Source organism: Vidua macroura, chromosome 13 (assembly GCF_024509145.1).
Source record: "Vidua macroura isolate BioBank_ID:100142 chromosome 13, ASM2450914v1, whole genome shotgun sequence".
NCBI classification, from domain to species: Eukaryota; Metazoa; Chordata; class Aves; order Passeriformes; family Viduidae; genus Vidua; species Vidua macroura.
The window spans coordinates 18,666,118-18,682,247 of NC_071583.1; the positions used below are offsets into that span (position 1 = coordinate 18,666,118).

Below are 16,130 nucleotides of genomic sequence, written 5' to 3' on the forward strand. Positions count from 1 at the left end.
GTGCTGTTCCTGAGATGCAGCCAGGGATGGAGCAGGTCCCACAGGGGTGGTGCAGCCTGCTCTGGCCAGGTCACCTCAGCACATTCAGCCACAAATCCACACACACCTGGGGATGCTGAGGCAGATACCCACCCTGCACAGTGATTTAGGCTGCCCAGAGTCCTGGTGTGTCCTCTCTGTGGTAAAGCACACAGCTAGAACACAATTTACCTCATATCTGTCCAAAAACTCACATTTTATTGCTGTGAAATAGCAAAAAGTTGCTTGAATGTGTTCTCTTCTCGTTAAAAATCCTGATTGTTTCTAAATCATAGACTGAGATTTGATGATGATTGCTCTGTCAAGCCCTGTTCTCATGTGATCCTCAGCTGTGCTGTTTGACTGATGGCAACATTTCATTTTCAGCCTTCAGAATTTGACTCTTTACTCCTCACCATATGTAAAGCATTCATAACACCGCAAACCCTCTGGTTTGCATAAAAAATCTCCTCCAGGACCTCCTGAGCAGCGTGTTTTGGTCCATGTGTCTGTAAATTAGCCTCACTTGTGTGTAGAAAACAACACATGTGGGGCTTGGTTGGTTGTTTGTTGGAGGCAAGAAACTTCTCAGAATCCCCTGAGGGTACATTTCTATTCTTGCAAGTTTATTTAGAAGATAAACAGTCGTTATCTGTTTGAATCACAGCTGTTAATTGAAAGATGCAAAGCCTGGCTAGGTGACACCAGCTTTGGAGCTGTTGTTGTGGAAGTTCACTTTGCAGGTACCACCAGGTGTTCCTGTGCTAGGGAGGAAATGCAAGACTCCCAATTCCATTGGATTTACTGCAAGTGCAGTAAGGAGCTGTAGAAATTAATCAGTGGGAATTTGTGGCTTCCCCCCCCCCTCGTTCTTCCAATTATTGTTGAAAATAATAGGTGGACTTGCAAGAAAACAAGTGTGGGAATCCTTCCCTTCTCCTGAATAGCCATAATTTGCATGTGAAATTTAAGAAGCTCTCCAAAGAAGTTTGAATGGAAAAGCAGGTATTGGAAGGAGCAGGTGCACTCAGATAATCTGCCCAGGTTTGTGCAGGCTGGGGTGGGGCTGACAGCTGCTTCAGTATCTCCTCATTCCCTGACTTCTCCTGTCTTTGCCTGTAGCTGTGTTTGGGTTTGCCTCACCCAGGTGTGCTGCATGACAGAGGAGACGTGAAAAAAATCCAAATTCACAGCTTGGTTTGGAAATCAGACTCTCTTGACAGTCATTTCACACACTGTCCTTCTTGGCTTTCTGTATTTTATTTCCTCTCTTAAAAGGTTCACTCCTTTGAAGTCATCCCCAGAGTTTGCACAGTCATCATCTATTAAAGTTTACACATCATTTTTTGAAAACATCTATTGCTCCTAGTCAGGAGCCTGTGATTATTTAGCTGTCAGTATTTGACACAACTTCCTTTGCACAATCCCATGGAGCTTGTTTTCTTGAAGTGAATTTGCAATTGTTAACTTCTGTATTGAATTTTTCTCTTTTGTTTTATGTTTTCCTCTTCCCTCTCTGCATGTACTTTGTTAAGATACCACTACCCTGTTCTTTCTAAACCTTTGTAAATTGGACACAAAATGCTGTGCTGGAAGTTTGGAAGTGTCCAAGGCCAAGTTGGATTTGGGTTGGAACAATTTGGGATAGTGGGAGGTGTCCCTGCCCATGGAATAAAATGAGCTTTAAGTCCCTTTCAACCCAAGCCATTCTATGGTTTACTGGTTCTGACTGCTCTGAGATTGCATGAAGTGTAAACTGGCTGGTAAAACTCTGTTCTCATGGAGGGAAGATACTTTCAAACATTTAAAAATCATCCTCTTCAATCCAGGATGTTTGAGTGTTGGTTAAATACCTGGGAGTCTCATTGTCAGCGTTTTTGTGAATATTTTTTGTTAAAAGCCTCCTTTTTGTTCAAAGCCTCCTAGAAGAGAGCTGAGCTTTAGATAGGAGAGTTTCCTTGCCAGGGCTGCAGTCTGTGGGCTTTGTTTTCAGGCTCTGGGCTAGGGGGACTGTCTGAACTTGGGATTTCTGCTTTTCTCTGGCTTGAATCATACCCTAAACTCTATTTAAAGATTTTGTTTTTTGTATTTATTTTCCACATCCTTGACCCTGACTGGCGAGCTGGACATTTGTGTTTGCCTTGGCACGCTCCGAGCTGCTCATCTAGGGCAGGATGAAAACTCTTTTTTTCCTTTTGTAAACAAACTGTTCCTCAGGATTTTCCATAAGGATTTACACCACCATTTTGTGCCTCTTCTAGGAACAGAGAAAACCTTGCCATTCAGAGCTTTCCTTTTACACAGCTCCTAGCAGTGCAGAGAAATGTTTGATTTTATGTCTTTCCCTAGGTTGGATTGGAAGAACTTTTTTCAGAACGTTTTTAAATTCCAGAAGTAGTCCATTTTTTTTTCCTCTGAGGGTTTATTAAAGCTATAGGTCAATAGGCATTGTTGCCTGTCTAGAAAAGGGGTTATTTGTACTTTTTATTTGTCTACCCATGGCAGTGAGAACAGGGCCCCATTGTCCCAGGCACTGTGTGCATGTAAAATACTGCTTTGTGCCCTGAAGAATTTACAGCCTAAATAACTGCTCCTGCTCTGCTGCCAGGGGGGTTTGATATATTTTAGTGGCCAGGATGTAAAATGAGAGAATAACTCAGCTGGCCACTTGATGCCAACACACAAGTTGTGTTTTGGACCAGAGGAACTGAGTTTTATTTCCCCTGGGACACAGAAATGCTGCTGCTCCTTTGGTCAGGTCATGGCCAGCGAGGGATTTCTGGGGGCTGTGTGCTCTGGAAAAATGGCATTTTTGTGCTTCTCCTCCAAACCACTTGTCATGTGTCTTCTGCAGCACTCCACAAGAGTTGCAGATAATTTGTGCAAGTTTGAAAAGCTCCCAGTCACGGATGCAGTTTTATGTACCATAAACTTGGTGTTGTTGGTATTGAATCCAGCTCGAGGCTCAGGACCCGTGTTAGTCCTGAGCTTAAACCCTGCCCGGTGCAAAGAGGCTCCTTGCCATGAGCTAAACCTCTAAAATATCAGAAAAAGTGTTTTAGGAGCATCCCTGTTTCTCAGGAAGAAAAAGCTTGGTGGATATAATGAGAATATGGTCTCTCCCAGATAGCTCTGCAAATCCCTGGTGTGAATTTGCACCTCAGTGTGCTCACAAGGACACCTGGATATTCTGTGAAAAAATCTTTTTTTCCCCACTCTATAACCATTTACTGGCCAAGGGCAAGTCAGAAAGTAAAAGCACAATTCTGTTACACAGCAGAAAAAAAAAAAAAGGTGTCGTTTAATTCTTTTTTAAGCAGTAGAAAGGTACAAATCTCCACATAACTTCTTGTCCTTAAGATGCTACTTGTGGGATTAATACCTAAGTGTAAAATGACCAGTTAATTATTTGTGCATATCTAGAAATTTTTCTGCAGTGTTTAGTAAAATAAGCAGTTTATTAGAAGTGATTACTCACGTGAAGTGTGTGCCAATAAGTCAGCAAACCAACCCAGAATGGCTGGGGTTTGGTCTGAGCCTTACTGTAAATGATAATAAATAGCAAATAACCAAATTGATTTATTTTCTGTAAATGACAATAAATAGCAAATAGCCAAAGTGACAAATGCTGAAAAGTAGATGTTAAAAATACCTCCAAGATGACCAAAAAAAAAAACCCTTACTGTAAATGATAATAAATACCAAATAGACAAAGTGACAAATGCTGAAAAGTAGATGTTAAAAATACTCCCAAGATGACAAATAATTGTTGGTGTGTGGTTGTTAACAGAAGAGAAAATACTGAATTTTCTGTAACGCTCCATTGGTGCTAGTCAGCAGTTCATAAAATGCTATTTATTATTGCTTTTAAACAGCAATGTGAACTTTTAAGAGTGTTTTAAGAGCATATTTCAACTGCACAAGCTAAAATTCCTTTTTTTGTTGCAGATCTGGGACATGAGTGATGATGAAACAATTTGAAATCAGGTGCTGAGGAGTAGGAGGATGCTCTGGAGTGCAGCCCTGCCTTTTATCTCTGCTTTGAGGAGTTAATGATTGCTTACCCCTCCTGACTGCTGGAAAGACAAACAAACAGAACCCACGTTTTGCCATGAATAACTTCCCTGAAAAAGCAGTCTCTTATGGACAGAACTCACCATGTTTTCATTTTTATTGTGTAAATAACTGCAGCAATGTGCTTATGTTTAAACCTGGTCTGTCTTTTTTTTTTTTTTTTTTTTTTTTTTGTGGTTTTTTTTTTTTTTTTTAAGCTTCTAAATATGGCTTACATATAAAAAATGCTGCTTAAGTAACTTCGGGTGGTTTGTTTGGGCCAGGTTTTCCTTTGCTTCTCAGTGGCCATGTCCAAGCAGCATTTCTGAATGGCTTTTTTCATCTCTCTCAGATTTGGGGCACTTTAGTTGGAATTTGTGAAGATTGAGCATTTTCTGCTCTTGGGAATTAAATTTAATGTTTAAAGGTGGGGAGGAGTGGGTAAGGACCTGAACCTGTTGCCTCCACCACAGGAATTATTTGCAAACATGAATTCCAGGTGCAGCTGTTCTGGATGTGTCCACGCAGTTGTTATTCCCTGTGAAGATCCCATCTTTTCATGCTATGGAAACAAAGTGGTTTGACTGATTTTTGCCCAGGAAAGACCAAAATAGATTTATGTCATGATTAGGCTCCCCTGAAGCTCAGAGAAGGCTCTGGTATATGGTAAAAAATTGCTGTAGGAGGTGGTGGGTCATTGATTCAGTCAAAACCTGTGGGGAAATGCTTCAGTGAAATGAGAAATTTGTTCTCTGACTTTGCTGTCTTGGGTGTGGTCATGCAGAACCTTGCAGGTGTTCAAAAAGAGCCATTCTCCTTTCCTTTTTGGTTTGTTGAATTTTTTCAAGTGGCTTCATAAGCAAAAACAGATGTTGGAGAATCCTTGAGTTTAAAAAAATAGCTTGAGAAAAATCTTGGGTTTTTTCTTGAGAAAAATCTTGAGAAAAAGCTTGAGTTTTAAAATCTCAAAGTACATTTTGCTGCAAAATGGAAAGTGACTCTATTGGTCTTAGCTTGGAATAGGCTTTAGAAGGAAATTTGAAATCCCTTCCATAGCTTTATATTGTGGGGTTTATGAGTTAACTCACTTAGAAGGAATGCAAATCACTTTATCTGCCAAGCAGCCTCTATTTCCCAGATATATTATGAAAATTAGTTGGTCAATCCAATTATTTTAGTTCCTTCCTTAACATAAGCTCTGAAGATTTTTTTTTGGTAGAGAATTTCCCAGCTTCTCTCTCATCAGAACAAGTTCAGCCAGGTCAAGAATATGCAACTCCCATCTTCTGATCAAAAAAGAAGATTTATTGAAACTGCTGAGGTTTGCACCAAGTGTCTAAAATAGCCATTATTGTGTAAAATAGCCATTATTGTATAAAATGGCCATTATTCCTATTTATTTATTATCATAATCATTATATTTAGATGATTTCTTACATAGGGCAATGTCTAGTTTAGGTAACCTAAGTGTAATAAAAAATACAGGAATGCAATATATTTTGGAAATCAGAGCTGGTAATCAGAGCAAATCACCTCTTGGTGGTCAGGCACTGAAAACTGAGATTTAAACCCTGAAATCTGCATTTTTAAAGCAGTTAAAATACATCATGACTTTCCAGGCATGTTTTCAGCCATGCCATAGTGCAGCTGGAGCCACGAGTTGGTGCCAGGAGAGTTTAAAGGGAATAATCTGCTTTTTTTATCTTTGGGAGCTGCTGACTGTGGAGTGTAAATGGCTCTGCAGTTTGGGGTTATCTAAGACTTGAAAGCTGCACATCTTTCTGAGCCTGGTAAACATTAATAATTGTTTAGAGCACCTGAAACTCTGCTTGGGCAGTGTCTGTGCAGGGGAGCAGGAAGGGTTCAGGCTCAGGGTCAGTGCCATGTGTCCTTCCCTCTGTCACTGCAGTGCCAGCAGCTCTCCCAGGCTGGGCTCTTTCCTGGCCACATGCTCCCCTGATGTCCCTGATGTGCAGAAACTTTTCACTCTGGCTTGGAATATCTTCCCTTGTCTGACTAAAACGTTGTTTTTGTTCTCCTCATGAACCAGAATTGTTCTTGTTCCAGCAGAGCTGCTGGGATTGTTTCCTCACTGGAAAGGAAGCAGGGAAGCTTCCATGTCTGTGCTCTGAAAGCTTCTGAGCTCTGGGTTTTCATGGGTTTTGGTGCCCTGTTTTCCTTTCCCTTTCCCTTTCCCTTTCCCTTTCCCTCTCCTCTCCTCTCCTCTCCTCTCCTCTCCTCTCCTCTCCTCTCCTCTCCTCTCCTCTCCTCTCCTCTCCTCTCCTCTCCTCTCCTCTCCTCTCCTCTCCTCTCCTCTCCTCTCCTCTCCTCTCCTCTCCTCTCCTCTCCTCTCCTCTCCTCTCCTCTCCTCTCCTCTCCTCTCCTCTCCTCTCCTCTCCTCTCCTCTCCTCTCCTCTCCTCTCCTCTCCTCTCCTCTCCTCTCCTCTCCTCTCCTCTCCTCTCCTCTCCTCTCCCCAGTGCTGCAGGCTCCCTGCAGGAGGGCTCTCAGTCACTCCCACGTTCATCTCCATTTCCAGTTCACCTCCATTCCCAGTGGCAGACTTCCCCTGAATTAGCAGGGAGGGATTCTCTAGAGCAGGCCTTTTTTAAATTACTGCTTTTACTGAATTTCTGGGCATTTACTGAGTGAGAATCCATTCCAATGAATGAATGAATGCACATTCAAATACTAAGAGCAGATGAACACATTTATTTGGTGCCCTGTATGCACTTACTGCAGGATTTGTGCTTGCTGTTTAATGGGACAAGTTAAATTTTCCCTTTCTTCATGGAGGAGCTGGGATTTTAATGTTATTTGTGCTGCCAGGAGCTCCTCCAGCATGGCAGCAGTGAAGAGAAAAATACTGAATTTTCTCCATTGGTGCCAGTCAACAGTTCAAAAAATGCTATTTATGATTCCTTTTAAACAGGAGATTTAAACAGTAAACAGTGAAGAAGCTGAAGGCAGGGCTTTCCAGATGTGAACCAAACCTGCTGGGAAGAGGGAATCCTCAGAAGATCCTGCTCACATTCTGCAGTTATCTGACAGGAATATACTGGCATTTTATGGCAGCCTGCAGCTGTGACACCCCCATGCCTCATCTGGGGACATTTAATTCTGCTAGAAGGTCTCAGTGGAGAGCTCTGACACCACTTTTGTACTGAGCATTAAAGAAACTGATGGAATGAATGACAGCTTCTGTTGTGATTTCCCACTTGTGCCAGCTGGAATTCTGCCTCACCATCACCCCTGCAGTGTGTGCTGCTGGCTGGGGTTTGGAATGTGTGAACCACGTCCATCAGAGTGAGGAGTGTGAGGTTCTGTGGGATTCCCGTGCCTGGAGCCCTGCACCCTGGGGATGGATTTCCCTCAGGGCCAGCTGGAGCTGTCCTGGTGCCATCACAGCGTGCCCAGAGCCCTGCCCAGGGTGCTGCTCTGGCTCTGGAGCCTTCAGCTCTGGGGTGTGTAAGGGAGGGAGGCCCAAGTGTGCAAATCACCCTGAGATAGGGAGGAAGGCTCACGATGGCCCAGACAGGGTGGTTGAGAAGGACCCACAGGAGTTCCTTTCCCAGGATGGCTCCCAGGAACTGAGGAGATTCTGCTTCAGTAGAAAGCAGCAGCACTGGAGGTGTTTTGGCACAACAAAGGAAACTGCAGTGGCTGTTCCAGGCCTTAAAATCATGGAGTTTGAGCTTGGAAAAATGTTTTCCCTTCCCTGCGCCCTCAGAGAAGCCCAGTGAGGTAAACTAAAACACCCATTTTGTCATCTTTGATACTCTTATCCCACTTTCTGCATGTCCCTGCCCATGGCGGGGGGGGGCACTAGATCATCTTAAAGGTCCTCTCCAGCCCCTTAAGATCATATGGCTCTAATCTTGTTCCTTTGTATAAATTCTGGCTGCTCACCTTGAACAGATGCAACAGAAGTATTTGCAAAATTGAGTGACTCTGCCATCTATAAGCACTTGATTTTAGTTTTTCACTTGTGCTCTCATTTAGAATACTCACTGAAATGGGTTTTCTTTCTGAGGTTTGCTCTGTGGAACCGTATGCTAACACTTGTTTCTCCCTCTTAGTGAGCCAGTTCTTCCTGAGTATCTGTTAACCTGCCTAACTGGGGTTGGTGATGGAATCAGAGGAGCATTTGCCTGGAAAAGACCCTTTGATCACCAAGGCCAAGGGTTCCTCCAGCCCTCCAGGCTCTCCACTGCTCTGGGACTGTGCTGGGCCACAAAGAACTCACCCAGCTCCCAGTTTCCCTCTGAGTTTCTTCCCCTTTATCCTCACCATAAAACCAGTGAGATTCTGAGCTGTTTTTTGGGAACAGACTTTGCTGTGCAGGATTCTCATCGAGGCCAGGGATGGGTGAGGTCACTGCTGGTGATCAAGGACACTCTGCCTCTCACTGAATCCATGAGTTTATTTTTATATAGTTCCTCTTCAAAGTAGAACCAGATTTTAAGAGTTCCAGGCGAGTCCCAGCTCTCGATTCTGGTGGGAATAGGAAGGATTGCTGACATTCTTGCAGAAGGAAATCCATTTCAAGCTGGCACACCCCCAGCCTGTCTGCTCCTTCCACGTGCTCCAGGCCACTCCAGGTGTCCCTGGCTCAGGGATTGCTGCTCTGGGGCTTTGCATTCAGCGTGCACACAGGGAAAGAGAGCAGGAGCAGCTCAGTGGTGGGATTTTACTGCCAGATCCTGAATGTCTTCTTGAAATAACAATGCAAGGCCTTCCTTAGAAACAAGTAAGCGTTTATACTCCAAAGAGAGGCATTAAAGAAGAATTTGCAACATGGGAAATTTTAGGTGACTTCATAAGAAACAGAGCCTGGAAGATGTCTCCAGCCTGTTACCATTTGGCTTCATTAATTCCTTTTTTTCTTATTTTAATTTCATTTTCAGTGCAGCCCATGTGCTCTTGCATATCGTGCCAGAATGAAACTTTCCTTCCAGAGGCTGTTGTGCACCTCTGCTCCTGCAGAGCACCTGGATTAACTGTTAGAAAAGGCAGAAATATTACACTAGGAGGACTTTGGACTGTGCCAGGGTGTAAATTCCTAACCCATGAAAACCCTGCCTACCTGCCCCATTTCCAGCTCTCCTTCCCTTGCAGCTGCCTGGGCCTTCTCCAGAGCCCAAAAGCACCACCCAGGCCATGCTTTAGGTTTGACATTATCTGGACCTGCCCCCTCTGCTGCCTCTTCAGCTTTCCACTATAATCATTTCTGCAAAGTTCATTTTCTTACCTGTGCAGCACTTGGCAGGTTTGGAAGTAAAAATACCCTAACAGTTTATTGACTTTTTTATTCCCTCTCATTTTACTTTTATTGATAAACTATCAAGAATCTCTCAGCTTTATTCTCACTTTCCCTGGGTCAGAAGTGTTGTTTTGTTGCCACGTTGAAGGCTTAATGACCAGGCTGGGCTCTGCTCCTCTGTAGCCCCCTTTTTCTTCAGGCCAGCACTGCCACCCACAATCCTCATCCTTCCACCAGTCCAGCTGGAAAGGAATCCCTGGAATGAGTCACTTGAGGATTATTTTAACCAGGCTGAAGCTCCTCCCAGAAGAATTAACAGCTCTAAGCTGGAGTGGCAGTGATGTGCTTTAAGCACCTTCAGCTATTCCATGACTTAGGGCAGCAGTTTTCTCACCTCATTTCCCAGCCCAGGTGAGCTCACCCCAGGGTGAGGATGCAGCTGATGATGTATTTAAATTCAAGCTCTAATTGCCGCCTCACTAATTACAGTATCAGCCTGCTGTGACTTACCTTAGCACTTTCTCAAATGCAGTGGAATAATTTAGGATAGATTTTCAGAAGCCACCAGTTATTTGTCAGAACTTAACCAGCACAGGTTCTTTCTGCTTAATCAAGCCAGAGCTCCTTTGCCATTGGAGCTCCTTGGGCTTAGGGGAGAAAAGGACAATCAGAAGTTCTAAAAACAGCCTGGGTTGTGTTTCCTGGCTGGCAGGGAGCACCAGTCCTTCCATCCATCTCCCTAAATGCCTGTTTCCTCCTGCTCCTGCATGGATGTTTGTGTAGGACATTTTTAGGAAGCACAATGGGCTTTGTCTCTGCAGTGAAGGTCACACGCACACGTGCCTTTCATTTTACATGTAAAAAATGTCAAATTGCTTCTTAACAAAATATTGTACTGAGCTAACAGGAAAGAACAGGAGCAGCTGTACAGTGCTGCGCTGCTCCAAACCAAAAGCCAAATCATAGAGTTTTCAAACATGATTCCTTGTAATTTCCCTCCTCTCCCATCCAGTTACTTTCTGTTCTTACATTCCTTGGCTATGGGTTGCTGCTTCAGTAGCCTGAGCATGCAAAAATTCAGGCTCGTGTGGAACTTCAGCCCTGGCACTGGGACACTTGACTTGTGCAAGATCTCAGCAGGATGATTCACAGTTTGATTGTCAGTGAAATACTGCTGTGCACTGCGGAGTTTGGGAAGGGGGGATGTTAAACTGGGGAGCTCTAGGGTTTTGCCTTCGTTTCTCTTCTGGTCTAATGGTCTTCATGGTCTTCTGATGGTCTTCACTCATCTCTCAGAAGCTGCACTGGTGCATCCTGCACTGCAGGGTTCAAGGCATGTGAAATGCAGGCTGGAGGCTCATTGCTGGAATGGTTTTGCTTCCCAGGTGAAACCAGTGCAGGCCAAAGCTGCCTGGAGCAGAGCTGCTGGAATTGTTTCCTCACTGGAAAAGAAGGAGGGAAGGAGGGAAGCTTCCGTGTCTGTGCTCTGAAAGCATTTGAGCTCTGGGTTTTGATGGGTTTTGGTGTCCATTCTTTCCTCTTTCTGTTTCTTTTCCCTTTCCTCCTCTCCCCAGTGCCACAGGCACTGCAGGAGGGCTCTCAGTGACCCCCACCTTCATCTCCATTCCGTGACAGACTTCCCCCAGTTCAGCAGGGAGGGATTCTCCAAAGCAGGCACAGTTTTCCTTGAGGTTTTTGCTTTGTCTGGGAGTGTTTTTATTTTCATTTTGTGCTTCCAAGGCTGACTTTTATCCAGTTATTCCGTAGGTGTTACCACTTCCTCAGGAACCTGTGACTCAGGTGATGTTTAAATGCCATGACATCACCAGCTCCCCCTCGGAACTGCTGCTTTCCTCAACAGGGCTCCTGGCTTTGCTTTTAGTACTCCCAGCTCTGCTTTGAGGTTTTCTGTGTGTGAGGGGGGAGGGATGAAGGGATTTCATTCCTTGAGGCTGCCCTACCATTCCCAGGATCCACATTTTAGCCTTTTGAATTGCTGAAATTGCCAATGTGGCTTCAAATGGGAGATCCATATTTATACACCAGCTGTTTATGAATGAAGTCGTTGTAATCAGGCCTTAGTAGAGGTTCTGCTGTTGAAAACTGGGTTTAATTCCCTCCTGGTCTGGAGAAGGGAGCAGATGAGGGGAGGAAAAGGTCTGAGCATGGGTTTCCAGCGTTATTTTGGAAGCAATGCAAACAAAAGGTGTCTTTTCACTCTTTTCCCACTGCTGGGCAGTGAAGGGACACCCAGCAGTGTGTACTGCACGGGGGATTGCAGAGTTTCCTGCAGGGGGGATTGCAGAGTTCCTCCCCCAGCACAGCTCAGTGTGGGTGCTTGGCTGGGTGAGGAGCAGCTCTGGGGCAGAGCAGGGTGTCCCCAGAGGCAGTGGTGGCAGCAGGAAGGCCTAGGGGGGGTGGGCACAGCTGTGCAGCTGTTTCCTTCCTGGCCAGCAGCCCCTGGCCACGTCACTGTCACTGTCACTGTCACTGTCACTGTCACTGCAGCAGGACCTGCTGGGGAGCTGCAGAGCACTCAGGGTAGGAATGCTGGCCATGGCAGGAATGTGTGCCCAGGTCATGGATCCAGGCTGCTCCTGGGCAGCTCAGGGGCTGGGCTGCTTCTTGTGGTGCACAGCATCCCTGTGTTTGGCCTGTGGTGTGAGCAGCAGCAGCTTTGGAGCCTGGCAGAGCTCTGCAGCAGAGCTTTGGGGTGGCTCTGCCTGGGTGTTCTCACTGGGCAGGAACAGCCTCTGTGGTGGCATTTAAAGCAAAACCTAAAGGGAGGTGGGGTCAGGGCTGCTCCAGGTCCTGGTCTTTCTCCCAGTGATGTCAGAATCTGGCACTATTACGACTTAAAGTTATTTTTCAGGTGACCCGTTAGGCCAAAGTTCTTTTAAAAAGGGTCTGTATCTCTTCTGCATCTATTTCTACTTTTTCTGATTTTTTTTTTATATTCATCTTACCTTCCTAAAGTTGCTGTTGAGTTGCCCTTGGGTCCTTTATTTTCTAAATTACCCTATAAATTACTTTTAACAAAAAGCTCTCACTCAAGTCCCACCCAGAGGACAGATCCTATTGCTATATCCAGTGATTTCTCATTTTTGGCACCAAGTTGGGGACACTGAGATGCAGGTGGTGTGAATGTGATCACATCACAATTATTTGGTTACACACAAAGGCAATTTTCCTCTAATTAAAACATTTGCTGTTGCTTGTCTCTTGCATGCATTTAGCCACTATTTGTGATTTTTCCTTGGGCAGCACTTGGGATGACTGAGCTGTAAATTCTGCCCTATGAACTCAGTTGAGTTTAGCAACACTACAAAGTTAAGCCAGGGGTTTTTTAGCCCTGCTTTGCAAGGCAGGGATGGAGCAGCTTTGCCCTGTGGCTGGACAGGTCCTGGTTTCATTTCCAGCCATGGTGGGATCTGTGCATTTCTTTTCCTGTGGATAGTATTTGGAAATGTCATTAAGAGATTCAGTGAGATAACTTCAAGAAAGCAATTCCTAAAAGTCCTGTGGGAGCAGAGAAGAACAAAATACCTGTTGATGTGAGATACTGGAGAAGAATGGGACTGAAATGTCACTGGGGTGTCAGGAGGGGCTGACACTCAGGACATGGGGACGTGCAGCACAGCACATTTCAGACTCTGACCAAAGCACTTCTAAATTATTCCGTTGCTTTAGCTGTAGGTGATTTCAGACATTCTCTAAGCCAAGGTGTCACAGTTTGGAGTTTAATATCATTAATTCCTGGGCTTTTTGCAAACACTGCTATTTAAAGCACCTTTGTGCCCTCTGTGACTGCGCAGCCGTGGGAAGGTGGTGGAGGCAGACCTCCCTGGGCTGTGTGAGGCCAGGGAAAGGCCCTGAGTTCTGAGCTGGTTCAGAGGAGACTGCAGTGAGGCAGAGCAAGACCAAGCTCCATGGAGGCAGCTGGGCAAGAGAGTGAATAGTGCAGATTCTGGGGTGATGCAGCTCTGCCTCCCCTCTGACGCTGCTGCTGCCTTGCAGCTGAATTTGGACAACTGCTCCAGGAGTGGTTCCTGGAATTCCTGGAATCCAATTTTTGGATGCCTAGCTTGGCATGCTCTTTGATGGTGTTTTAAACTGGGTTTCAAAGTTCTGAGAGAAGTCTGATGTCAAATGTAAAGACAATCTTACCCTAAGTACGTATTTTTAAAAGTTGTGTGTGTGAAAGAGGATTAAATAAATCTGCACTTAACTTCTAACTGCTCTCTGTTTCAGTTTGGCTCTTTCCTGCAGGTGTGTTCTGGGCACAGGATGGGCACTGGGCTTTGTGGAACAAATCAGCTGAAATAGAGGAGTCACCAAAGAGCTTTGCTGTTCTTGTGGAAAACAAACAACAGGAAGGGAAATGTTTTTTGAATGCTCTTTTTTAAAAGGAGTGTCTGGTTTTGAGGCTCATGGTGTTTGTTCCCCATCCCAGTGCCAGGAGCTTGGCTTTGTCTCAGTGATCCCAGAGGGATTCAGACCCACACTCAGCTGGAATTGGGGTCCAAGAGCTCAGCAAATGTAAAATGCTGAGAGAGGCAGGGAATGGTGCCTGTGTCCTCCCAGGCCTGCACTGACATGTCGAGCTCTGTGCCCAGGAACCAAAGCTTTGGATTCATTTGGTGTGCCTTGACTTTGGTAATGGAACAGAATGAAGAAGCAAGTAAGAATTGGGCTTGGGTTTTTTTTTTTTATAATAATTCTTAATTAACAAGCATTTCTCAATCCTGATCATATATTATAAATATACTTCAGAGGAGAGAAGAAATGGGGGGTTTGTTCACTTCCTGAGTGAGCTACAGAGCAGTGTTCATGAACTCAGTACAAAGTGTAAATAAGTTGCTGTTACCTGTAATTTGTTGGGCTCTACAGTGGTGTTACTGATATTTTTGTGTTTTACAAACCTTTCCCAGTGTTGTCATTGGCTTTTTTCCCCAGTTAAACTTTTCACTAAAAAAAAAAAAAAGTACAAAACTTCCATTATGAGAGAAGAGCAAATGAACTGAAAACTCCTTTGAAAGCTTCACCCACTGCCCCAAATCTCTGCTGTAGTGAAGCTCCAGCAATTCTTTTGTCCTTCCACGTTAATGTTTTCCTTCCCTCCCTTATTGCAGCTCTAGATGAGAGATAAGAAGAGGAACCTGGAGGAGAGGCAGGAAAAGCAGCTGGCTGAAGCCAGGGCCGCCCCAGTTTGGAGCTTTCCCAGCACAGGTATTGCCACTCGTTTGGGGGGCTCCAGTTCATCCCCCTGGCTGCTGACAGCTTTGGCACATCCCTTTTTCTGCCCAGCCTTTGTCTCTGGGGAGTTCTCCTGAGGCTCAGCATCCATTCTTTTTCTTTTGCAGGGCCCCCACACTGTTGTGGGGTTTCCAGATTTTGTGGAACTACAGGGAGCTGTGGCTGTGAGGCTTCCAAGGGTCCCAGGCAGCTCTCACTCCTCTGTGGCATAATTGAAGTGCTGTTTCTCTCTTGTCACCCAGCTCCTCTGGTGCTCTCAGGAAGGGCAGGAATGCTGTTCTGAATTTGTACCTAGAGAGCAATTAAAGCAACAGATTTGCTTGAGCAGACTCCCCACCCACAAGCTGAACAAATAAGTGCAAATCTGGAAGGTTCACTTGTGATTTTGTAGCTCAGTGAACAATCCCTGTGCTACCCAAACACCATCCTGTGTGGGAGCTCTTGCTCTGCTTGGGTTTGAGGTTGGACTGGAGCTGATTCCCACTTTGGGGATGCAGAGCTCAGCAGTGGAGGTTTCCTGAGGGGAGAATCTTTGCTTTTCACCAGTCTGGGTAAATTGCAGCTTTCTCAACTCTCAAAATATTGCTGCTCTCCCAGCACTGGGGTTTTGTTGTTTTGTGTTCCTCCAATTCCCAAGGATCTGTTTTATTTTTTCTCTAATTTCAAAATGAACCCATCTGTTTTGTGGCTGTGTCAAAAAGACTTGAAAATGTGAAGCTAAATGCCTCAAGAACAGAATTAACTCCAAATGTCATTATTCAGAATAACCTGATTTTAATTTCGCTCCTGAAAAATTGGAGTGAAATCTCTTCTGAGTGTTGGGAGTGCACAACACAGTGGTGAGATATCCTTTTGTCGTGGTTTGACATGGAAGTGAATTTTTTCAAGAAGTTGACTCAAACCAATCAGTGGTCAGGTTTAGATATTGGCACCTGGAGTAACCACTGAAGGTATAGACACGCCTCTGAGAACACAGAGGGTTAAAAGCAAGAACTCCCAGGGGAACTGTCTCTTTAGTTCCAGAGAGAGAACTCCAGAGAGTGCAGACTCTCCCCTGCCCAGCCATGGGCTGGGTGCGGGAGGGGAAGCCACGCGGCCTTGTCCAGGTAGGCTGAGGGGCTGAGGGTCTGGAAGTTTCTGAATTCAGAGTTTTTCTCGAGGACTTTCTTTACATATGTACAAGGAAGTGTGCCTGTAACATACAGAGATGCAGTGGTTTCCCTGACTGGCCATCACAGGATGACGTTATACACTCCTCTATACTAAGAAACTTCTGTTGCCTGGGAATTACAAAGCTTCAAGCACTTCTAGAGGCTTTCCCCCGTGCAACTTCACTAGGTCCCTCTCTGCTCAACTCTCAAGCCTGTCCAGGTGCTCAGTGAAAGGCAGCACAGCCGTGTGGTTCATCAGCCCCTGCTCCCACTTCTGTCCCATCAGCAAACGTGCTGAGGGAGCGCTCCGTCCCTTCTGCCGGGTCACTGGGGAATAAGGCAAACTAGACTGGCCCCAGCACGGCCCCCTGAGCTCGCAGCTATCTGAGTT

General features: G+C 45.2%; 1 protein-coding gene across 1 annotated transcript in view; it reads left to right on the top strand.

Moving 5' to 3' along the window:
- Nucleotides 1-4,228, top strand: part of ATG7 (autophagy related 7) — a 76,273-nt gene extending 72,045 nt beyond the window's left edge. Inside the window, exon 19 of the mRNA XM_053989098.1 lies at nt 3,967-4,228. Coding sequence (XP_053845073.1) covers nt 3,967-3,999 — 33 coding nt within the window. The 3' untranslated portion in view covers nt 4,000-4,228. The remainder of the gene's footprint in view (nt 1-3,966) is intronic.
- The last annotated feature ends 11,902 nt before the right edge of the window (nt 4,229-16,130 follow it).